Below are 24303 nucleotides of genomic sequence, written 5' to 3'. Positions count from 1 at the left end.
AGAACCACCAATAAAACGATCTCCGACGAGCTCTCCATTGGGGAACCACAGAACTTCATAACCACAAGCTATTTGGCAGCTAATGCGGAGAAAGAGAAGGCGCTGGCTTCTACAGGGTGGAGGAAAACGAAATCCCGCTAGGGGACAGCTGGAGGTGCTATTACCAGGATGCTGGGCGACTTCCTGCAGCACTAGCGGAAGAACAACGTTCCCAATCCGCCTCCCACTCCCTCAAGGACATGTTGGCATATTGCGAATCGGAGCTGGACTGCAAATGGCGCGGAGAAAATGGAGAAGCATCCGTGACAAGAAAAGACAGCCTGAAACTACTAATAAATACAAAGATCCTTTGAACATTCCATTTATTTGTTTTTCTTGTGCACCAGCAGATTCGACTTTTTAAAATCCATTAATTTTTCGTTTGTCAACAAAACAGACCATGCTATATGCTATGCTTCATTAATCAAATATTTATGTATTGTAGGTTGCAGAAGGAATTATCACTACAAAGAATAAGATTTTTCGAATAGTGAAACTCTTAGCCGATCTGAGTAGGCTTAAACTCCTTTGTTTTCACCGCGTTGTAGTAAATATACCAAATACCACGCAGCGAATTTGGTATTTGCTTGGTATTTTCGCACCACGGACGAACGGCCATACGCATATTAACGAACTCGGTTGAACGCTTCAGTCCTAGGATAATAAATAATACAATAATAATAATAATTCGAAATAATAAATCAGAATTAAGATTACCACCTGTGGTTTTCGGTTAAAATCACAACTAAATACAACACCCAAGTGCATCGCAAACGGTTTAAGCGTTCAGTTCCCCTTCCACAGTGAAGCTCACACCTTAAAACTTGTTTTGAGTTTACCAAGTAGAGCGAGGTGTTCGTGCGTTTGTGTATACATACAAACAAATGTAAAAGTCTTCAGAAATTCCAACGCAACCCACAAATTGCACTGCAGAACCCTTGCATTTCTAGTTGGAGATATTTAAATGATATTATTTAATTGCGAAAACTGGTAACAAATCACAGCCATTCAAAATGGGTAAGTTGGTAAACAGTTTCCCTTCATAAATAAGTGCTTTAAAATTGAAATAGCTCTCTGGAAACTAAAAAACATAACTAAAGGTTTAATAAACTATCGATTCCAATTGGGCAATCACCAATGTTTACGTGTCACGTGAAAACGGTGTTCTAATTGGGTTGCAATATAATGTATAATGTTTACAAAACTAAAACTAACAAGAGAACTTATAGTACTAGCTTGTATTTCGTAGGTTTACACTCGCAAAAGTTACGGCCTTAAGATTGATATGGGGGCTTGGAGACTGATTCCCGCCAGTTCTTACTAAATTCTGAACTATTCTGTTAAACTTCCAACTCCAGTTTATATTTATATCAGATATATCCAAAAGATTGTTATATTTGTAATCAACATTCATAAAGATACAGACATTGATTTTTAACATCAAACTTTTATTTTTTTTAAAAAACATTCATAGTTTAATGTCAAATACAGGGGAAGATGGAAACTCTACAGAATATACAGTTAAATATGAAATAAAAATACATTTAATGATACCAATATCACTAAAGCTATTATATCTACTTGAAACATTTGTTAAGAATGTTACAGATATAAGTTTTAAAAATATTGGAATTTTACATTCCAAATTGTATTCGAAACTACATAAAGCCCTCAAAACAACACATTGGGTGGCAGAGTTATTTGAGTTTTCATAATTCGCAAATCAAAATAACAATAAAAAATGGATTTTTGTGCGTATGCATAAAGATTTTATTTATACTCGATTTTTTCTCTGTTCAATCAAATATACATTTTATAACAGAAATTTAAGCATAAACATAATGAATTTTTTTCTCCAAACTTAGTATTGTTGCCAAATTTACCAGAGTATCAAAGTTTTCAGTTAGATTTCCTGAATCAGTTTACGCTCTGGCAGCTGGCTTTATTTCGTTCGCAAAGAGTCATTGCACGCTACCGGAATTAATGTTTGGCGAGCCTGTGCTTGTGTCTTGGTGTCATTGGCATCCCGCATTTGGCATCTAGAGTAAGGCATTTGGTCTGCACCAAAGCCTCGGTGGCAATTTCCATTCCGTCTGGCACAGACACCGCGGGACTTCCGGTGAGAATCTCTCAAATGCGGATGCATTTAAAGGGCTCAGGCTCTTCACTCGCTTCGCTGGCAGGATGTCATCTGGAGGCCTTATTCCCTTTTCTAAGGTCGTTGTCCCGTCTGTCTTGTCTAGGCCTTAAGCTGCCACTAAGCACATAATTAGCTTAGTTACATTTCAAAGCGACGTACTCCAGAGAACTAAAAGGAAGCTTATATTTTACTCCTGTAGTTAAAGTGGCACAAACTTTGACAACCAAATAAAGTAAAAGGTGCAACTCTATATGTTCTTTAATACTACATATGGTCGATTTTCCAAAACCAAGAATACATGTTTTACAACTACTCCCAAAAAGGGCAGTTATCTTACTTTCTTTATTAGCGTGACTTTTTGACCTGACCCAAGCACTGAACTTCTCCCAACAAGTTCAAACTAATTGTCTTATTAATTGAAGCTAGGCGCTTGTTATGCACAGAAAATAATATAGTTCAATTCGATGATCTTGTAAAATATCCTCACCCTTAAAGAGTTTTTGACTGAAATTATAATATCCTCTGCAACGGTATAAATATAAATCCTTAAAACAATTATTTAGCGTTCTAAAGAAATTTAACATTTACATTTTTAAAATAAAGCATTTTCTCAAGATCATACAATGCAATATTTTTTTAATGGCATTAAAAATAGAAAACCTGCCTATAGACAAAAATGTATGAAATTAAAATCACTTAGGTATGTGGTTTGAAATAATATTTCAATGGTACAAAATGGTCTTTATATACCAAAACTTTGTTCTCATACTCCAATATTAAACATGAGAAAACGCTACATTCGACGTCCTCGACTATCAAATACCCGTCTCTCAGCTAACAAAAAAACGCCACCTATCGTTCATTCCTAGCGGCTGTACACGCCACATAACGTAAAACCTCCAACCCTCTCGCACTCTATTGAGTTTGCTTATTATTAATTATGACTTTTTATAAATGGTCCGATTTAAATAATTTTTTGCATGCAAACGGATATTGATAATAAGAACAAAATCTCATTTAAATTTTGAAATTTTTAAAAATGTGGGCGGTAGACGGGCTTTGGCGTTATGGGCGAATGGCGTTAGAGTAGGCATGACACTCCGCTGAAACAAACTTGCGCTGTGCAGGAAGCCCAAGAATCTACATGCCAAGTCCAACATTCTAGCTCTCATAGTTTCCGAGATACAGACATACGGACATGGCTAGATCGACTCGGCTAGTGAACCTGATCAAGAATAAATAAACTTTATGAGGTCGGAAACGATTTCTTCTACCTGTTACATACTTTCCGACGAATCTAGTATATCCTTTTAATCTACGAGTAACGGTCATAAAAACATTGCCACAGGCACCTTCGCTAAGGTTCAAACTCCTTTTTAAGTACAAGGTTGGGACTACGTACCAAATATAAAATAGTTAGAAAATTTGTGCTGCCTATGTCAAAACCAACAATGTCATCTTGCATATTTTAATATCTTTTGAAATACTTTAAATCTGTTGATTTTTTCTGCAGTGTAAAGAGAATCAGTAAGGGAACGCTACGCTCTCTGAAAGAGCAGTCAAATAAGCCAGTTATCGCGATAGTTCTCTTCCGGGGAACTGAGAACATTCGATGTCGAATGCAGCCCATTCAGAATTCTTTCTTTTCTACGGAGCGTCAGTCGCTATTCGTTTTCTATACAAAATAATAATAACTTGGGACTCTTGATTGGATGACGTCGGTGCGCGTGTGATTCATTGTGTGCTGATCAATTTTGGCTAGCTTACTTCCCAAAGGCAGTGTGTAACTAAACCTCTCTGTAACTCCCGATTCCGCAAAGCACTGTGCAGTATGCCGGGCAAGGGGAACAACCGCGATCGCATCCGGGATCCCCGCGAGGAGATCCTGCTCGAGACGAACTTCGAGGACGATGGCGGAGTCCTGACGCGCGCCTACAACGGAAACCCGTACAATCCGTCCATCCAGAACCGTCGGCGTAACTCGTACCGCTCGGATCACTCCCTGGACAGGTACACAGAGCGCGGAGGCGAAGGTACGATCCCGATTCCGGGGTATTTTCGGAGCAGGAAATGCATTCCAATAGTGCAGTAAAACGATTTCACTCTCAGAATTTTGTGTACCACCTTGTGCTTATTTTGCTTTACGTGAATCACTGGACAACCTGTAACCACCAGTCGCTGGCTCACCTGTTATCTTATCACTGTCTTTTCCATTTATGCTTCACAAGCAACTTGTATTTGTGTATGTGTGTTCGTCTAAAATGTATAATGCACATATGTATGTATTTCCTAAACGCTAACCATTTCTCTCGTATAGCTTTAAAAATCTTCATTATTGTATTTCTGTACCTCTGTTGTGTTTCTTGATTTTCGTCTCTCTGACTCATTTCCTCTGGATTAATAATTAATTAACACCTAAATTATATTAAAATTCAAAATCTCAATGCTAGCTATATGAATTCTGTTTGTCGTCCTGAACACACTTTTAGTGTTTTTCCGGTTTAATCATTAAAATATTAGAGATTATTTTCTAAACTATAGCCAAAATAATAACCTACGCAATGTTTTCTTTATCGAGCAAATTAATTTCTAAACTTCTTCACAGATCAACCTGAAATTTATGTTCTTTACTCTTGCTTTCAACCGTAGAAACGAACAAATAAAACGTATATGCATCTGCACCAATAAAAAATAAATTCTTTGGTTTAAAATAAGAAGATCCATCTTCAGATCAATCCAACGTTTAGTTATTTTTTATTTTTCACGGTAATGATTACATTTTGGAGACACCTTGCTTATATTATTTTTGGAACACTCACTTTAAGGGCGTACAGAAAATTATATCATTACTAACAGTATTTTTGGCAGTTTGACCTTTGGATTTAATCGTCATACACTTAATTTCAATTTTCCAGGAGAATGCTGCCAATCATGCATGGCGCGTATTCCCTACGCCACCCTGATAGCCACTCTCATGTGCCTCCTGGGAGTCGGCATTTTCTGCTTCACTATGTACCGGGGGGCCTCACTTACCGTTATTATGGTGGACCAGGTCTTTCACCTGCGCCTGATATGGTGAGTAAATAATTATCACCGTCCAATTATCATCTACTTGATCTCTGAATTCATTTAGGATCGAAGCAGTGCAGATGATATTTGTAATAATTGGAGCCGGCATGGCGGCCCTCGGATTCATGATCCTTTTCGTCGGATTTTTGGCCACTGGTGCCACCAGATATAAGGTTTACCGGGCGTGGCGATCGCGAGTGGGCGGTCGAATCTCGTGCGCCGTTCTCATGGGGATAACCTACCTGCTCAACTTTGTCTGGAGCCTGATCCTTTGCTTCCTGGTAGTGGTAACCTTCATCTACACAATGTTCTGGAACATGTGCTCGAGTGTGGAGCACTCCCAAAGCTGCATTGATTTGACACAATTTCGTGAGTCCTTTTATTAAATACCTACCCCTAGAAGCCCTCTAATGTTTCAATGATTTCAGATTTCATGTTTCCACCAAACACGAAACTCGAGGATATGAAGGTCTGCGAAAAGTATGAGATCAAGGCCTTTTGCAAAGACGGCGTGGAGAACGCTGAAGTCATGTTCATATTGGCCACCCTGTCCACCCTTTTGGTCCTGCTCAGTCTGGTCCATTATCTGATGTGCCTGTCTGCCAACTATGCCCATATCCGGGACCACGAGAAGTTCCAGGAGCTGCAGGAAATCCAAAACCTCAATGAGCTGGAGTACAGTGCTACTTCGAAGGATCGATTCTAGGACATATTTCAGAAGATTCAATTTGAGCTTAAAGAGAAGTCCAGCGCTATTTGAGCGATTCACGCACCATACAACGAACAGTGAACAAAATTCCAACGAACACCATCATGCTATAGCTAAGATTTTTTGTTAGACCTAAGATTAAAGTTTATTTTAAAGTTTGGCATATTCATTTAATGAGTTAGTGGCTTCAACTATTATTTATGTTCAAAAATCTTCATATAATAAGCAGTTCTATTCAAATAATAACTGCCAAAAGGAAAGATCCCACTGAAATGCTTTTATTTTCTGCACTCTTACTATAATTAATTTTCCGTCCATTACATTAAGTTAGCCTACATTCTTCATTGTCTTTCTGTTGTTATACCCTTGCAAACAATAAATACATACAAACATGAAACACAAATGCTTATGCTCAAATTGATTCTTCTGAATTGCCGAATGCATTTTATTAAAATACAAATACGTTAGTTAATCAAAACTTATCATTATATAGTGTAATCCATCCGTGAATGATTATCTTTCTAATCTGTACAAGAAACTACTTTTACATGTGTATATTTCTATATTGCATATACAAATTAAAAGCAATACGAATCCTGCCGTAGTATTTTGTAAACGCGGTAGCAGCAGATTGGCTAAGTATAAATATATTTATCTTGTATTTAATATAAACACGTACGTAATATTAATAATATATTTTATACTACAGTTTTCTAACCTCACAGTTATACAAAAAGGTAGGATAACATAAGAGTGTTTACACGTAATCTTTTTAACATATAATAAAATATTTGAGAAAAATCAAAGTTAACCGCATTCTGAAATAAACCGGGTGGATTTGGTAGCATACTGGGATTTCACTTTAAAATAAGCCAACCTGTAATCTAGTTCTTTTTCAAAGAAAAAAATTAGCTCTGAAATGAAAGAAGTTGACTTCAAAATGCCAACACTTTTTCCCCCGTAAAGGATTTTCTTAGAACTTACCGGATAATAAACTGCATAAATAAACGCGTCTTATTATATATTTGTAAACGAAAAAATTAATTACATTTAATTGTGGCAAATTTCATTTTTGAATTAAACTTTTCGAGCTAATATTATAATAAGCACAGGGAAAACTTTAAAATATATTTACCTTTAATTTACAATAAAAAATATATTCGATCAAACTTTAAAACTAAATGAGATTTTCTTGATTGATTTATAAAAGCATGCGATTGTAGCAAGGCGTTGTCGTTTTAGGTGTCATTACATTACTGTAGTCAATCTTCCTGCCGCCTCCCAGCAATGGAGCGGTCTTTAACTTCAGCTGAATGTTTGGCATCTGACTGATTCTATCTCTGACCGCGAATGGCAAGTCGTCGTCTTTGCCGAAGTGGGTTGAAGTTCCGTTGGGTTGTGTGTATGTTATACCCCCGCCTTGTGTATGCGGTATAACAGAGACTACGGATCCATCATAAAATTGCACTTGGACAACTCCATGGGAGAGCTAGATAACAGAAAGGGGATATCTTGAATGCTCTGAAAGATAAATACACGAGAAATCACTAACTAACCTCAGTAGCGATTCCAATATCAGGAACATTGATGCGTTTGATGGGAATGTTTTGATGGGCGGCTAACATGTTTGACCTGGAGCAATTGTTTCCGAAGTCAGTGGTATTTCGAGTCGACGAAATAGTGCTTACAGAAAAGTTAATTGAGCCCTGTAGGTTTACAAAGAGAAAATGTAATATATGCGGGATCATATAATTTGTATAAATACCTGGTTTGACTTAGGTGTGGAAAACGCAATGTTAGTGGTATCCCTCAGGCCATCTAATCTCTGAGCTGGCTGTACATCTGTTATTGGCCTTCGTCCGATTATGACTGGAAAACACGTGTTGTCCTTCGTCTGAGCAACCTCCAAGGCATTGCTGATGTTGACACAGTGGGTAAAACACTCGTTCCCATGATTTATTAAGGATCGTGGCTCCGTGCAGGAATGATCTGAGAGCAGCATTCCATTCACATCGTACACCTTTAGACCCTCGGAGGCCGACTTTAAAAGCTTAGCCCCCGAATAGAAGCGAATCTCGAAGTCTGTCATGGTTTCCATTAATTGGCATTTGCCAAGGGCGCTAAAGTATGTAACTTTCGGCGTCTTGCTCTTCACCAGCCCCACAAACCGAGCGCCGTATACATATTTTTTCCAGTGTTTACTGGGCAAATTGTCGTAATTATAGACGCAATCTCCACTGGGTATTTGAAGTTCTGGTGGTTGCTCTTTTACTGGTAAGCCACTGAAATGTCCCAAAATATTAAAAATGAGCCTTTAATTATCATCATAACACTTGACTTACCGCCCAGGATCTGGCTGATATATTATGATACGCTGACCGTCTTCCGATATGCGGCAAATATCACTTATGCGGTCTTCATTTAGCTTTGGCCGAAATTTTATAAATTCCAGGACCACCTCACCATTGCGTAAAATACTCATTATAGCATTCTTTGTCTTAAAACGCGTCGGTAGCAATCTTTTGCTGCTCAATGGTGGCACGGAAATGCGCTCTTCCTTAAGAGGCACAGGTCTGGAATTTGGTACCACATCCATGTCCATGCGGAAAGGCGGCATCTTGCATGTTCCTGGCCAATTTTGTTCTGCTAACCCTGTTGATGTCTGCCGAAATAAGCCAGGCTGCTCATAAGGCAACCGATGATGATCCTGCATGAATTCTTCCTCTATTTGGGGAAGCACTTGATGCGCTCCCGAGTTTTCCACAGAACGAATTCGTTGCGAGTTTCTGGAGTCACCTAAAATGGAAAGACTCGGTGAAACACCACCCCAACCGTAATTCCCTGAATGCTTACTGCTAGCGAACGTTATGATTCCACTGTCGCCGCTTTCCAGGCTCTGGCTGAACACATTCAACGCTCCCGCCGTCGAGTGTCCTACATTCGAGCTATTATCCAATCTCTTCAGCATAAACGGATGGCATAGGACTGCGCCCAGGGTGATTCGTTCGTGAGGAAGCTTCTTCAGCAACTTGTTTATCAAGTCCTGAGCGTCATATGACAAATGAGCAGGCATTAAATACTCGGACATGACCACTTTGTTAAGGGTGGACTGCACGGCATCGGTTTCGAAGGGCGGGCGTCCCACCAGCAGGGTGTACAGCATGCATCCAACGCTCCAGACATCGGCTGGGAGTCCGTGCGACACTCGTGAAACCACCTCGGGCGAAATATAGTTGGGTGTCCCACACATGGTCATATGTCGCTCATCCGGTCGTTTCAACTGGGTGGCCAGTCCGAAGTCGGCGATCTTGACGTGCATTTCCTTGCTGAGCAGCAAGTTGGATAGCGAGATATCGCGGTGCATGATGTTGTGCGAGTGCAGGTACAAAAGTCCCTCCACCACCTGCTTCAGGATGGAGGCGGCTTCCGCCTCTGTAAAGGGTCTAGCAATATGGTTCATGTAGCGATGAAGCTCGCCATTGTGGGCTAGTTCCAGCACCAAGTAAACATAGTTTGAGTCCTGGAAGAAGGTGTACAGCTGAAGTACAGAGGGGTGCTTCAGCCGAGAGTGGATTTCCACCTCCTGGCGAACGCGGTTGGTGAGTCCTGTGCCTTGGATCAGTTTCTTATCGATCTAGGGGCGAACCAATGATTAACATGGGGATTCACAATGTAAGGAAGGTCTTACCATCTTAATGGCCACATCCTGGTGAGTGTGCAGGCATCTCGCCTTGTAGACACTCGCAAAACCGCCTTTGCCCAACAAGTGCTGTACTTCATAATCCTGCAAAGGCAAGCCACGCTTGAACAGTCTATATGGTTACTGTACTCCGGGGTACCCACCTCAATTGTTTCTCCAAAGGCCCGATTGGATAACATAGTTAGCTTTGTTCCACTGACTTGCTGAGCCACTTGCTATTTACTATTAATATCAACCAACCATGTAAACAAACAAGCCAAAAAAATTTGAAAGCCACCGTTAGTGTTGGCAAACTTTAAACCAGTTCACAATCGATTATTTACCAACACAAACGAGGGCTGAATTTCGATAAGTATTTTTAGAACTGTACCCTTCTTAATTATTTACTTTTTATTTGAATAAAGCTGTGACGCTTTAAAATTATTTTTATTTATATTAGCGTAGTTCTTGTAATCTAAATTAAATATCGCCTTAGCTAACCTATCGATAAGAGAAAACCCCGATTTTCAAACATTTTCCCGGTGTGACCATAACTGGGAAAACTTTTAACATTATTTAAATTATTAAATTTAATTTGTAAAATATTTATTCAAAATTAACAGAACATACATTACAACTAAGTTTTCCGTAATAATTTTAAAACGAACTAAAAAAAACACAAGTTTTTGCCAACCAATAATTTCCGATCACAGCGCGTTCACACTGCCTTAAAAGGTGATGCAGCCCTGGTTGATTAATCGCCGAGAATATGGCCAGCCATTGTCAAATGCTGAAAATCATGGCGAAATTATTCTAATGGTTTTACTCGAAACAATGCCTAATGAGACATGTAACCTGCATTTGAACAAACTATCTTATATCTGTACCAATCCTGCAACAAACTGATGCAGTTTTCGCGTAATAAATACGATTCGCAAGCATAAACAACGTCGGAATACGAGTCTGTGACGGCCGTGTTATTTAATAATTTAAGGGCTTCAGCGAGTGCGTTTGCCGACAGCCAAAACAAAGAAACGCGCAACCCGCCAAGTGCGGTGGCATTAAAGTTTTTAACGAGTGGTGTTTGCATAATTTACATCTAAAAACTGGTAAGTCCGCAGAAAAGAAAAATAAAATGACCCACATACTTACATTTGTACGTATGTGCGGCGGTGTGTGTCTCATACATATATAAACGCACACAACCTTGGACTCGCACACTACGTCACCGACGAGCAACAGTGTTAAAGCAGTGTTGGAAAGTGCCCTCGGAAATCCTTAATATAATTTAAAAAATTAAGTTTTCGAACATCTGAGAATAAATTATTTCAATCGCATTTTCTTTTGTATTTTCAGTTTTCGCGGCAGGGTCTCAAACTTTCATTTTCGGTCTACTCGTTTTCCGTGGGTAGGCTAGCAATATAAAACGCTTTTTTTTTTTCAAATTATCAGAATACTTGTGCAATTATAATTTAAAATCATAAATTTAATTAGAATCATAGTTAAGGAAAGAAAAAATGTATTATTTTTGCGGAATTATCAAGTGTGACCTGCGATATTCATCCCTAAAATAGCAGTGGCACCCAACACGCGTTCTTCAGTTATTAACCACAGCGATGCTTGGTCACACTCGCCACTTCATTATAACCTTAAAATGACAAGTTATAAATTTTTTTTATGTTAATTTTAGTGGAAACCCAACACTAAATCGACTTTTAAGAGCAGTGCCGTGAAGTGCCGAACTTTTTTGATTGCCTGCGCAACTGCTACGCTGTGAACTAGCACATATCGCCACGATAATCATGTAAAGAAAACGTCACACGAATATGTGTTTGTGCTGAGAGGCAGCGATGTAAATAAAATTGGAGCTGCTCCCGAGAAAATCTCACCGCACAGTTAGAAAAAACTTGGATGCCGGGGTGTTACTGGCAGTACGAATAAATATAGCGATCCAAACAACGAAATACTAGCACGAACCGTAGAGAACTGAGCCTGGTGTCTGCGGATCTTGCGAGTGCTCTCATCCCGTCGAGACGCTACGATGCATGCATCCTCCGCCGCGGCCACCGCACTTGTCGAGTACTCGGACGTCAGCTCGGAGGACTTCTCGGACCAGGAGGCCGGCGACTTGGACGCGGACGCCGGCAAGGGAGCCGGGAACATAAAGAAACCAAAGCCTGCTGCGGATAATCAATTCCCCAAAGGTCGTCTTGGTGCCAAGCCCGGTAAGGAGGGCTATGATAACTACAGGTAAGCAGCGCATACAGTCCCATAAATGTGGCGGTCGTAACATCCCTCTATTGCAGAAAAAGACGGGCTGAAGACTCAAACGATCCTGCTGCGGCCGGATCGAGGCAAACGTCGAGCAGCGAGGCCACCAACCCGCGGGAGGACCCCTCGCAGGCATCCAATACCTCGAAGGACGAGTTGTGGGGCAGAGAGATCTACATGTCCAGCGACTCTATCGACACCGACGAGCTCGAGGCGGAGATGAAGCGGCAGAAGCGCAAGAAGCAGAAGAAGGACAAGCACAAACATAAGTCCAAGAAGAAATCCAAGAAGCGCAAGAAGAAGCGGGCCAAGTCGTATTCTAGCATCGATTCGATGTCGGACAACGACATAAATGCCTTACTCGACCGGCGCTACACCCCGCCGACGGCTCCGAGCAAAAGCAACGAGCGAACGGTTAGTGCCGCGCCTTCCACCTTCACCCCACACAACCTCAAGGAGAGCAGTTCGCCGGCTACACCGCCGCCGGCGCGTCGCCCCAACGCCAATAGCACCTACTACGGAGATTCGTCCGTGGAGACGGCCAATAATGCCCTAGGCAGCAACCTGCAGGTTACCGTAACGAACAAGCAGACGAGCAGTAGCCGACACCGCTCCCCTCCTACCTCCACCCGCTCCAGTGGCAACGGTCCGAGGTTTGGAAACTCTCCGCGCACTCCTCCGCCCTCGCACTACACCTCCTCCAGCGGTGGTGGGGGTGGTAGTGGGTCAGTGGCGCGCAGCTCTCGCTACGTGAGTAGTCCCCACAAGGAGGAAGTGAATGCGCATCACCGCTCCAGCCACGATCACGGCTATCAGAGTCGTTACTCGGGTGCCGGTTCCAGCAGCCACGATGCCAGGAAGGTGAAACGATTATCACCCGGTAGGTTTGGCTTACATTTCTGTACATTTTGTTTACCTAACTGGGGGAAATGTTACAGAGCTGGACCGCTACAACCATCAGCCGAGTACACCGCCCCACAAGCGACGGAAGTTCAGCGACGGTAGGGATGTCGGTCTCGGGAACTTTGAGCACAGTAGGCATCACTCTGGCAAGTACGAGCGCTACAGTAGGGATCGGTATTCAAGGCGGTCATCAAGGTAAGGTCCTGGCAGACTCTATAAAAGTGTATGGTTGCATTTGTAATGAATGGTAACTTATAACACTGCTTTCAATCTTTATTACATGTTCGTCTTTTACTTGCAAACATGTTTAGAAGTGAAGTAATAGCTTGAGCTGTATTTACCTTAAGTATTAGCTACGGAAATAACAAGAATATTTTGCAAACTCTTTTTCAGAAGCCCTAGTGTGCAGCACTCTCGCAGTCGACAATCTCCTGTCGGTGCCCTGTCGTCTAGTGGAGCTGGTTCGAATGCGTTCCGACATGGCAGCAGTCACAAACACAAGTACGGAACGACGGCTGGCTCGCCGACTTCCCATACGTCAAGATCCAAGCGTGCTTCCGGAACGGGTACCTCCGGCGATCGCTACTCGAGGTCGCCGAGAACAAGCTCGCGCTACTTGGAGGCCTCACCCCCGTCGCCAGTCGGAGCCTCCGGCTCGCATCACCATCACCATCGTCGCTCGCCAAGGATGCGGCAGAGGACCAGAGGAGGCAGCCGTCGGCGGTCGCCCAGTTCGGCTAGCAGCGAAAGCTCCGCCTCGCGCAGCCGATCGCCAACGTCAAGGGATCTGAAGCATAAGCGCGAAGAGTATATTAAAAAAATTAGCGAGACAAGCCTATTTGCCGAGCTGGTCAAGGACCGTCACAAAAGGCAGAAAGCACTAAAGGAAATCATCGAGCGACAGGAGGAGAACAGCAATAGTAATAGCAACAGCAACGGTGCACTGACCATTAACGACAATAGTTCCTCGGTGGATGGCAACACGCCCAACACGGGTGATGGCCGATCTGGCCCTGGAAGTGGAACACCCGCAGCGACGTCGGCGACTTCCAATGGGCTTGAAGTCCTGGGTAGCAAAACGGATCTGGACCTCAACAACATTCCCATGCCAAACAAGGAGAACGAGACTGTGGCTCCGAATCCAGGTCCCAACGCCGATGTTCCGGACAGTTCCACGCCGTTAAAGCAGCCTTTGTTAGTACCACCTATTTCGGCCATTAGGAACTATTTAAAACCGAAGAGTCTGACCGCTCTGCCGCTGCCGCCTGGGATGAATGCCCTTGACCTGGTTGGTGCTAGATCTCCTTCGCCGGCGCAGAAAAAGGAGTCGGACGAAAAGAACGTAAATTCTATCGTCAGCGCCAACAAGAGCGTGCTTAATCTTCCGATGCCACCGGTAATTCCCGGCAGCGAAGAGCTAAGTGGCGACGATGATGTTATCGACAGTCCCGAGGACTTTGATGCCCCATCTGGTGGCAACGTGCAGGGTCCCGGTGGTGGGCAGGGAGCCACCCGTCGGCGCCCAGTGATACTCAATCGTCGGGACTCGCGGAACAACGTCCGCGACTGGGGCGAGCGTTGTGTAGATGTTTTTGAAATGATTGCGCAAATAGGAGAAGGAACTTACGGGCAGGTAAGAAGAGGACTTCAGGACTTTAGGACATGCTTGATGATTTGTTATTTATCCTTGCAGGTCTACAAGGCGCGGGATCATCATACCAATGACATGGTAGCTCTGAAAAAGGTCCGACTCGAGCACGAGAAGGAGGGCTTTCCCATCACAGCAGTGCGCGAAATCAAAATATTGAGGCAATTGAACCATCGTAACATAGTCAACCTCCATGAAATTGTGACAGATAAGCAAGATGCCGTGGAGTTCCGTAAGGATAAGGGATCCTTCTACCTTGTGTTTGAGTACATGGATCACGACTTGATGGGCCTGCTCGAGTCCGGCATGGTCGACTTCAATGAGGAGAATAACGCTAGCATTATGAAGCAGCTCCTGGATGGTCTCAACTACTGCCACAAAAAGAATTTTCTGCATCGAGACATCAAGTGTTCAAACATTTTAATGAACAACAGGTGGGAAGATATATCTTTTGGGTGTATTGCAAAAAAAGTTTTATTACAGAAAAGCCCTTTTCATCAACATTTAGCCCTTTTATCAACATTAGCTTATCAAACTGGACCTTTATAGAATTGGTTGAAACTTAATATTTCTCACTGCGCTTAAGTTAGTCATGAAACTTTTAAAGCTTTAACTCTCAATTTTAATAGTGTTGTAATTGAATGCAGAAGGAATAGAAAATGATTAGGAAAATCCACTGCTTGGTTAAGAAAAATATTTTTAGAAAATAACCGAAGTATCTTTGAAAAGGGTCAAAACATACACCAAGCGAAAATTGGCTTAAAAACTTGTAAATGATATTTTTATATTTTTAAGAATAATTTTTTTGTTATCAAATTTTTAAATATTTGTATGCCTTTCGCAGAGGTCAAGTTAAACTGGCGGACTTTGGACTTGCACGCTTGTACAATGCAGACGATCGGGAACGACCCTACACAAATAAAGTTATTACCCTTTGGTATCGACCGCCCGAACTGTTGCTGGGTGAGGAGCGGTACGGTCCGTCGATAGACGTGTGGTCCTGCGGCTGCATCCTCGGAGAACTCTTTGTGAAGCGGCCACTGTTCCAAGCCAATGCGGAGATGGCTCAGCTTGAAACGATATCAAAGATCTGCGGATCACCGGTTCCTGCCGTGTGGCCGAATGTAATTAAGCTGCCCCTGTTCCACACTCTCAAGCAAAAGAAGACGCATCGGCGTCGACTTCGGGAAGACTTTGAGTTCATGCCTGCCCCTGCATTAGACCTGCTGGACAAAATGCTGGACCTGGATCCGGACAAGCGTATCACTGCCGAAGATGCGCTCCGGTCGCCGTGGTTGAAGAAAATCAACCCCGACGAGTAAGTATAAAAAAGCTATGCTTATTCTGTCTGGTATCGCAAGCAAACAACTTATACCCCTGTACTTTTAAAGAATGCCAACGCCACAATTGCCTACGTGGCAGGACTGCCACGAGCTTTGGAGTAAGAAGCGCCGTCGTCAGCTGCGGGAACAACAGGAATCCCTTCCTCCAACGGTAATAGCCTCGACCAAATACCAACAGCATGGAGCTGCCATGGTGGGAGACGCTTAGCATTTGCTGTTTGCTTCGTTTCTCAATGTGAAAGAAAACTACAGACAGCATGATGGCGATGAGTGTTCCTGGTGGCACTAGTAACTAGCCGTAACTAGCAATAACGTAACCAATAAAGGGATTTTGTTATCCTTGGACAGGGCCAGACTAGGTTGACTTGGACTTGCTCTAGCCGCTGTCGAGTTTAAGACAGCTTCAATAAAGTCTTGGCTACATTTACAAATTGCTTTATATGTTGGGCAAATTTAATCAATCGCTGTATAAACGAAGTGTTATATATATTCGCAGATACATTTTTAAAAAAAAATGGTTTTATATATTCAATTTAATTTGCACTGCTATTAGTGTTTTTAATTTTGGAATCTTAAATTGGCAATCGGAAGTCATCGTGCAAGAACGGGAACGTATAGTTCCCCTAAAAAAAGTGTAAACTAGTAACTCAGAACGTACTCGTATCATCAAAGGCGATTTGTAAGTGACCATGTTTCAAAGCTACGAACTAAGCGTATATTGTGAAGCAGTTAAAGATTAGCATTTTAATTGTAAACAAATTGTTAAATAATAATAGACTACAGATAGTGTATTGAATAGTTTAGTTTATTGTTAAGTATTTAAGAAATGTAAATTATAAATGAATTTATCAAGTAAATATGTACTAATTTACCCATATGCAGGCATTTCATAAGTTTATATTTTAATTATGATGTTTGAGCGCACACAGCATCAGAATTTCTTTGCATGATGTGCGTGAGACTGATATCAATTCACTCCAAAATTTTGTAAATAGGTTGAATATTTCTACAGTTACACACACGATGAACAAAAGTAATATCTCAAAACGCAAATCAAATCGACAAAATTCATTTTTGGTACATCAAACCCTATCTAAATAAAAGTGAAATATACAGCGTGTACTTTTAATCAATTGGTAGCCAGATAGATCCCTCTAAATCGTTAATTACTGGGTAACTTAAATAGTTTTCCGATTTCGTTATGAGTTTATATCTTTATTTTTTATCGTAACTTTTGATGGTCAAATAAAAATAATTTTGGTGTTACATTTTGTATCGGAGAAAACGAAGAAGCTGAGTCTGTCGCTTTTTTTTTTTTTTTAAAGGGTTACTTTTTAGCTTGAGACTTATATGGTGTATACCTGTGTATTTAGATCATTCTTTAAGTTCCTAATTAATTACAGAACCATATATTCTTATTTTAATTTTTAAAACGTTAAGTTTATAAGAAGGTAAAAAATGTGACTTTACAAAATACCTTTACTAGCCCTTTTTTAAAATTACCTTACGACGAATAACAATTTTTGCAAGTAGTTAATTATTTTTTATAATTACTCAAATAAAATTCGTATTACTTATTTTGTGTTCCCCTTCCCATTATTTTCAGGGGTCTACAATTGAAATACAAATTTTATTTTAGTTTATTATAAAAAAAAACAAATCAAGTAATACCTCATCTCGAAATTTATTTAAATTTTATTCGTTGCAGCTGGTCAGGGCAGTATTTAAAAATAGCCGAATCACAAATGATCACGGACAAGGGAGTGTGCAATGCAAGTACGATTATAAAAATGGAATTTAAACATTATAAAGTTTTTGCCATTGAATTTAAAATTTAAACAAGCGAAGCAAACGGTCACTCGAAATGAAAATGGTTAGTATTTTAGCGAATAACGAATTGGTTTGGTATTTTCGAGTGGTCCCACTAAGTGCAGCATATAAGTGCGTTTCATCATCAGATTTGTATGTATATTGTGTCAGTTCGCCTTTGTTTTTTAATTGCAAGCCCGTCAATTAAGAATTTGTTTTACGGTGTGTGCCCAACGTCTCGGGATGAATATAACTCGGGATTGGCCTTTAAGATGGCCTGATTTAGAAGCATAAACAATGGGAAAGGTTGCATCTGTGGGAGCTTGTATGTTTGTATACCTATACCTCCACGATTATTACGATGCACCTGGAAGGCCAAAAGAGAAATGCAATGGAAAGTGGAGTGTATTAGCGAACCTTAGCCAGCTGAGTGGATGCACAAATGAACTAGAGTGACTAACTGTTTTTCGATCCTTGGTAACCAGGTCTTGGACCAGACATTTTGAAAAGAAAGTGAGGAAAACAATGTGTGCGTGTATGTAAATAGATGTATTTTCTCATTCCTTTGTACCGAAAACAAAGCAAAGCTGATTAATACGAGCTCCCACAGTCGGGGGCGGAAGTATTGGCTAATTAAGATTCTTCTACTTTTCCTGAAGTACCCCAAAATACGCTTATCTTTCAACTTTTGCTGTTATCGTTAACGACGTAGTAAATCTCGGCTCATTCTAAAATTGGGTTACTCATTCTTGTTCCTAATTTTTTGTTATTGTAATTACTTATTTTTGGCTCCCTAAATTATACATATTTTTGAATCAATTTGGGATAAAATAAGGGAAATCGCGTTCAATTGCGTTCTTTTCTATAATAAAGCCCATTGTTTGAGGTATATGATATGGGGGTGCATTTTCCTAGTGGTGTGGGTGAACCCGTTTTCGTCAACAGACCATCGAAAAATATACAGCTAGTTTTACTTTCCTTCAAAAGCGACACGTTAATAAATATGTGTGTACATTCTGCTGTCCCAATTCAAAGACAAGGCGAGAATAGTTAATTAATAGTTGTTTGAAGGCATATTAAAATGTAAATTATATCTTAGCCTTTTCAAATTGCTTTTGAGTTTACAAGTGCCAACATTTTTGTCCGCGACTGTGCAGCCAACATCTAGGGATGTACATATGTAAGTAAAATGCATGTACATTGTACATACGTATATATGTACCTACAAATGTAATGTGTAGGAAGTAAAAAAGCCGAATGCAAATACCCTTGAATTGTGTATTGATTGATTTTAGTGAGCGATTAGGAAACTCAATGGGTTGAATTTAAATTTTTTGGGTAGTAATATTTTCAGGTTCGTTATCAAAGGGTAGATTACAAACTGCATTTTATAAGTACATATGTACATAGATCAAACCTAAAAATAACAGTGGGGTTCCATAAGTGGTATGCGTTATTTTGGTGTTCCAATCAATACGAAGATTACGAACTGCATTCTTACAAAGTAGCTGGAATATAATGCGCTATACCTTCTCCGCAGGTCGTAGATCGAACTGCTATCAGCGAGTGCTATCACTGCCAGAAACGGAGCCACAATCACTCTGACACCCCTTGTGCAATCGTCGACACAGGCCGCCTAGGCCCATCAGGCACGGTCCAGGTTGGAGGCACTTGCTCGGGATCGGGATCCGGGTCCGGGAGAGAGGCTGAGCCGTTGGCAGAGCCTGCTTGTTGCTGCCGCGTTCGCAAAGGACTCAAAATTGATAGAAACAACAAAAAGGCTGCTGCAACTGGTGCCTCATCCGAGGACCAGCCGCCGCGCAAAAAGGGTCGTCGCTCAGGAGGCTCAGGCTCCACGTCCTCATCCGCCGTTTCCGTTTCCGCAGGGTCAATAGATGCGGCATCCACGTCGCGAGCGGCCCAGCAGTTACAGCACCAATTAAACTCCTCCACTTTGACAGGGCCGAGCACGGAAGCATCGGGAAGTCCCAGCAAAGTGCAGAGAAAATCGACAGAAAGCAACAAGAGACCACGGGACACCAGCAATACACTTGGGTCCGAGGCAAACATGCAGAGTACCACATCTACGTCGAGCGGTTCCTGCTCCAGGCCACTGGAGGGTTCCGCCCTCAATTCCGGCGGCAGCGCCGAGAACGTGGCTCGCGAGGGTGCCGGCAGTGGCGAGGACAGCGTCGGTATCGGGGATGAGAATCCCTCCGGCAGCAGCGCTGCCACCAATGGACACGACTCTAAACACAATGGCTTCGTCGTCAACAACAATGGCAGCAGCAGTCGCGTTGTAGACGGTGAGAACAATCGAGAGAACACCAGCTACAGCGGCGTCCAGCTAGACAAGTCGAACCAGGAGATCATCCGGCTGATCGGACAGTATCTTCACGACGTGGGCCTCGATAAGTCGGTTAAGACGCTCATGGTTGAGTCGGGGTGCTACTTGGAACACCCCTCGGCCACAAAGTTTAGGGAACATGTCCTAATGGGGGACTGGTCAAAGGCAGATTCCGACCTCAAGGTAACTAGTCCAGCTCCTTTTAAAACTCGGTTCCTCGGTACTCCGAGGGTCTTAGAGTCTGCTTGATTAATTTTCTTGACCCTTTAAACATAGTCAAAGTATAAGCAATAAACCGCCATCAAAATTTAAGTATTGCAATGTGCTGTTTTAGAATTGGTTTTATGTGTACTTTTAATTCGCAAAACTACTTATGTATAACCTTTTGTTCAAAACTACAGCCACCCGATAAAATAGATTTAAATGTTTATGAGTTTCAGTAGTTGGAATTGGCATGTATTTATCTGATCAACTTGAAAAGACCGCAAAAGTTTTGAAAAAGTTTACAATTTTATCGCCCTTCACCACTCGGTAATTTCTTTATTCTTGGGTATATATCAGAACAGCTGTACAAGTTTCAAAACCCGACTAATTTCCTATGTCACTACCATTGCAGGACTTAGAGCCATTAATCGATAATGGAAAATTGGCAACGATCACCGAAATGAAGTTCATATTGCTGGAGCAAAAGTATTTAGAGCATTTGGATGATGGCAATCCCCTGGACGCCCTGCACGTCCTTCGCAGCGAGCTGACGCCCCTGCAGCACAACATATCGCGTGTGCACCAGCTGTCCTCGTACATGATGTGTTCCACCAATCAAGACCTTTACCAACGCGCCAAATGGGAGGGCAAGGGCATCCTGTCGCGGGCCTTGGTCATGGAGCGCCTGCAGACTTTCATGCCGCCGTCGGTGATGATGTCCCCGCGACGGCTGCGCACCCTGCTGCAGCAGGCCGTGGAGCTGCAGAGCCAGCACTGCCCCTGCCACGACATGGCGTGGGAGACGAACTTGGAGACGGTCTCTCTGCTCACTGACCACTGCTGCACCACGGACGGCTTTCCCATGCAGACCATTCAGATCCTCACCGACCACTGCGACGAGGTCTGGTTCTGCAAGTTCTCGCCCGACGGCCTCAAGTTGGCGACGGGTAGCAAGGACTCCACTGTGATTATCTGGGATGTTGATCCGTACAAGCTGACCCTCAAGCACCGGCGCGTTCTCGACGGCCAGGCCCAGCTCAGCGTGAGCTTCGTTAGCTGGAGTCCCGACTCCAAGCTCATCCTCGTCGGCGGCACCGAGGACTCCCACGAGCTCTACATCTGGAACGTGGACGATGGCAAGCTGGTGGTAAAGTTCTCGCAGTCGCTGGAAGACAGTCTGGCTTGCGGCGCATTCAGTCGGGATGGAGCTCGCTTCGTCTGCGGCGGTCAGAAGGGTCAGCTTTACTTGTGCGACCTAAACGGCACCATTGTGGACTCCTGGGAGGGCGTGCGCGTCAACAGCATAGCCTTTCGGGCGGACAACAAAACGATCTTAGCGGCCGATAATCACTACCGTATCAGAGGGTAAGTGGGATTGCAGATTAGTTAGTGGTAGAACTTGATTATAATCCAGCGACTTCTAATTTCCATATTGCATGGGGTATACAACATTACCTTATAAACAATATTTTAATATTTTATCGCGTGCGGAATACATTAAGTTTTGTTATCTCCTTTTAGGTACAACTTTGATAGCCCGCGTTCAGACTTTGATATTTTGAGGGAGCCACATCCCATTATGACCTTCAGCATCAACTCCGCCGACCGCTTGGCTCTACTAAACGTCTCCAACCAGGGCCTTCATCTCTGGGACATCGAGGACAAGTGCCTGGTGCGACGATTCCAGGGAATTCGACAGAGCAACTTCGCCATCCACTCCTGCTTCGGTGGCGTCAACGAAAGCTTCGTAGCCAGCGGCAGCGAGGACAAGGTCGTATACATTTGGCACATCAAACGTGAGGAGCCCTTGGCCAAGCTGGCCGGGCACACCAAGACGGTCAACTGTGTGTCCTGGAACCCCGTGTTCCCGTCCCTGCTGGCAAGCGCTAGCGACGACGCTACAGTAAGGATCTGGGGCCCCAAGCCCAACGGCAGTAACGCAACGACTGAGAGCGACGATTGCTCTTCTAGCTCGTCTTCGTCCTCCTGGAATATGACTTAAGGTCGCGAGCCGTAGCAAATGGATGTGCGTGGGTAGATTTTGGATGCTGATTTAGTTATAGTGCGCCCTAATTTCGATATAAATGCAGAATGCGTCCCGCTCTGATTGCGCGTCGGTGTCGTCGTTGCTACAAACTGCCATTACAACAATATGTATGAGCAGCATGACTTACGATTAGCATTAATTACTTAAGTACATTCATACAAAAGGAGAGGCATAACATCATATCTACTATGCTATAACAAGAAATCAATTTGTTCTCAGATTTCTTTTTTATGTATGTTTATGGCAATGCGGAGTAATATTCCTCGGCCTATATTAGCGACTCTTCTCGACCTTTTTAATCATCAAAAGTGGAATCGACCTGCTTGGTTTTAAATTTATTAATTAATTATTGCCATTTGATTTGTTCTATGCAGTTTCCGACATTTAGTATGTAACACGATTTGACGTATTTCATAACCAACAGACACAATAAAAATAGATCTATATATGTTTTTAAAATGTCGATGTTTCCTTTCGATTATCCTGGGTCTTAAGCAATCAATAAAATTTGAGTGAAAATTAAGCATGCTCTTTTGATTGTAGATTTGTTTTTTTTTTATCTTTTTTGGGAAAAACTGGCTTGGGGTTGGAAGATTAACGGAATTGTACATAAGTATGAACAAATAAACATTGCATACATATGTTAATAGATAGTGTTAGACCACGGGTTGTCGGAAACTATTAACATTAGAACTTATCATCAAGGATATCAATGTAACATCCTTTATATTTTTAATGTTTCTATAATAATAGGACCCTAAGATGCGTTTCCTAACCCGAGCAATCCCGATCTTGTTAGATATGACAGCCAGCCAAAGTCAATGCAGTTATTTCTTTATTTGGCAATAACATCGTTCTATTTTCAGCCTTATATACATTATTGATTAAGCATTCTCGTTTAAGGAAAATGCTCTTCCACCACAAGTGACACAAACTGTCTAGCAGTTTCCTTGAAGACGAAAGCCAGAACTACCAATGTTAGAGCCCACCATCGAAGGTTCTTCCTAGTGGCTCCGACAGCCTCGTAGGCGAGAACCAGGGAGCATACGTGATGGCCCATGACCAGGACATGGTGCAAACTTCGACCGAAAACGGTTGTGTTATTACGCCACACCAAAATGGGTAGGAGGAAGAACTTGGATAGGTTGGAAATCAGCACCACCTTGAAGATAACTAAAGTGAATCTACGAAGACCCATTTTCTGTATCCAATCGATACTGAGAGTGGCTGTAATTATCAGCAGCAATAATGTCATGAAGAGGTAATCTAAAAAATACAAAGTCAGTAAAAACTCTTGTGCATCGAAGAACAAAGATTTAGTACCTCCCATATTTTGAAGTGTGTATGTGTAGAAACCCTTTTCATGGACATGTAACGAGGCATTGGGAGGATCGGGGATCTTCTGGCGACACAGAGCAAAGGATTCCAGGAGCAGCACCACCAGCGAAACCTTCCAATACAGCTAAAATAGCATACATTTCAGAGCTTCGTTTGAACGACGTTCTAACTTCCAACGATCTCAATCTCACCTTAAAGTCTCCATTGTATATTATGTGGCGGAAGGCGCACGAGTCCAACAGAAGTGCATCTATTAATATGATAAACTCCTCAAACTCTATGTATTTATCAGTGGTTTGCTGACATTTATCCTGCAATATGTTATTGAAATTAAATCCAATCTTCTTTCCGATGTTTCACTTTCTTACGCATTGGGTGGTCTTCAGAGTATTGCTGTATTTCTTGAATAGTTCTTTGACACTGTGCCCGCAGTTAACGCAGACAAAACGCTTTTTTTCTGTCATGTTACAGTAAATGCAATCCTTATTTTGCTTGTTGCCGCATAAAAAAACATTTGTTTTCATCAGCTGTTAAGTATTACCGTTGCCAGAAAATCTAATAATACGGAAATACACTTTATAACCGTTAAAGGTTGTAAAATTACTACCAAGGAGTAAAATTTGAAACCGTATAATTTGCTATGTCCCAACTTTTCTCCTTAGCAAATCCAAATCTTATACCTCGACAATTAATTATTATTAGATACATTATTCTTAAACATAAAATTGTTTGTATCATCCAAGATTAGTGGCGCGAC

General features: G+C 42.1%; 5 protein-coding genes across 8 annotated transcripts; 3 read left to right on the top strand and 2 right to left on the bottom strand.

The window, feature by feature from the left end:
- Positions 1-687: 687 nt before the first annotated feature.
- LOC119555656 (neuronal membrane glycoprotein M6-a) lies at positions 688-6763 on the top strand. 2 transcript variants are annotated; one of them, XM_037867237.1, is made up of 5 exons: positions 688-1056; positions 4000-4212; positions 5095-5254; positions 5313-5617; positions 5677-6763. In XM_037867237.1, the coding sequence occupies exons 1-5, from the start codon at positions 1053-1055 to the stop codon at positions 5952-5954; spliced, it is 960 nt and encodes a 319-aa protein (XP_037723165.1). In that variant the 5' UTR covers positions 688-1052; the 3' UTR covers positions 5955-6763. The 2 variants fall into 2 exon arrangements, with proteins under 2 accessions (XP_037723165.1, XP_037723166.1); XM_037867238.1 differs by lacking the exon at positions 4000-4212 and having other exon boundaries at positions 691-1056.
- Positions 6764-7076: 313 nt separating this feature from the next.
- On the bottom strand, positions 7077-10908 carry LOC119555655 (serine/threonine-protein kinase PLK4). Its single transcript, XM_037867236.1, has 8 exons — positions 10789-10908; positions 9801-9879; positions 9646-9741; positions 8811-9591; positions 8300-8753; positions 7723-8239; positions 7514-7663; positions 7077-7446 (listed from the first exon to the last, which is right to left on the bottom strand). The coding sequence occupies exons 2-8, from the start codon at positions 9834-9836 to the stop codon at positions 7159-7161; spliced, it is 2322 nt and encodes a 773-aa protein (XP_037723164.1). The 5' UTR covers positions 9837-9879; positions 10789-10908; the 3' UTR covers positions 7077-7158.
- On the top strand, positions 10407-16678 carry LOC119555654 (cyclin-dependent kinase 12). 3 transcript variants are annotated; one of them, XM_037867234.1, is made up of 9 exons: positions 10407-10745; positions 10993-11044; positions 11327-11886; positions 11943-12787; positions 12846-13005; positions 13204-14443; positions 14504-14892; positions 15303-15776; positions 15850-16009. In XM_037867234.1, the coding sequence occupies exons 3-9, from the start codon at positions 11678-11680 to the stop codon at positions 16007-16009; spliced, it is 3477 nt and encodes a 1158-aa protein (XP_037723162.1). In that variant the 5' UTR covers positions 10407-10745; positions 10993-11044; positions 11327-11677. The 3 variants fall into 3 exon arrangements, with proteins under 3 accessions (XP_037723162.1, XP_037723161.1, XP_037723163.1); XM_037867233.1 differs by lacking the exon at positions 10993-11044; XM_037867235.1 differs by lacking the exons at positions 10407-10745; positions 10993-11044 and having other exon boundaries at positions 11678-11886; positions 15850-16678.
- A 2472-nt stretch (positions 16679-19150) lies between these two features.
- LOC119553467 (WD repeat-containing protein 26 homolog) lies at positions 19151-22667 on the top strand. The gene is made up of 3 exons (XM_037863869.1): positions 19151-20140; positions 20574-21526; positions 21683-22667. Exons 1-3 carry the CDS (start codon positions 19679-19681, stop codon positions 22161-22163), a joined length of 1896 nt encoding a protein of 631 aa, XP_037719797.1. The 5' UTR covers positions 19151-19678; the 3' UTR covers positions 22164-22667.
- Positions 22668-23026: 359 nt separating this feature from the next.
- LOC119553791 (protein ARV1) lies at positions 23027-24068 on the bottom strand. The gene is made up of 4 exons (XM_037864402.1): positions 23915-24068; positions 23738-23857; positions 23532-23670; positions 23027-23474 (listed from the first exon to the last, which is right to left on the bottom strand). Exons 1-4 carry the CDS (start codon positions 24008-24010, stop codon positions 23107-23109), a joined length of 723 nt encoding a protein of 240 aa, XP_037720330.1. The 5' UTR covers positions 24011-24068; the 3' UTR covers positions 23027-23106.
- Between the last annotated feature and the right edge of the window lie 235 nt (positions 24069-24303).

The sequence above is a fragment of the Drosophila subpulchrella genome, chromosome 3L, assembly GCF_014743375.2.
Source record: "Drosophila subpulchrella strain 33 F10 #4 breed RU33 chromosome 3L, RU_Dsub_v1.1 Primary Assembly, whole genome shotgun sequence".
Classification (NCBI taxonomy): Eukaryota; Metazoa; Arthropoda; class Insecta; order Diptera; family Drosophilidae; genus Drosophila; species Drosophila subpulchrella.
The sequence above is the reverse complement of the archived record's forward strand: the minus strand, read 5'-3'. Positions and strand labels throughout refer to the sequence as shown.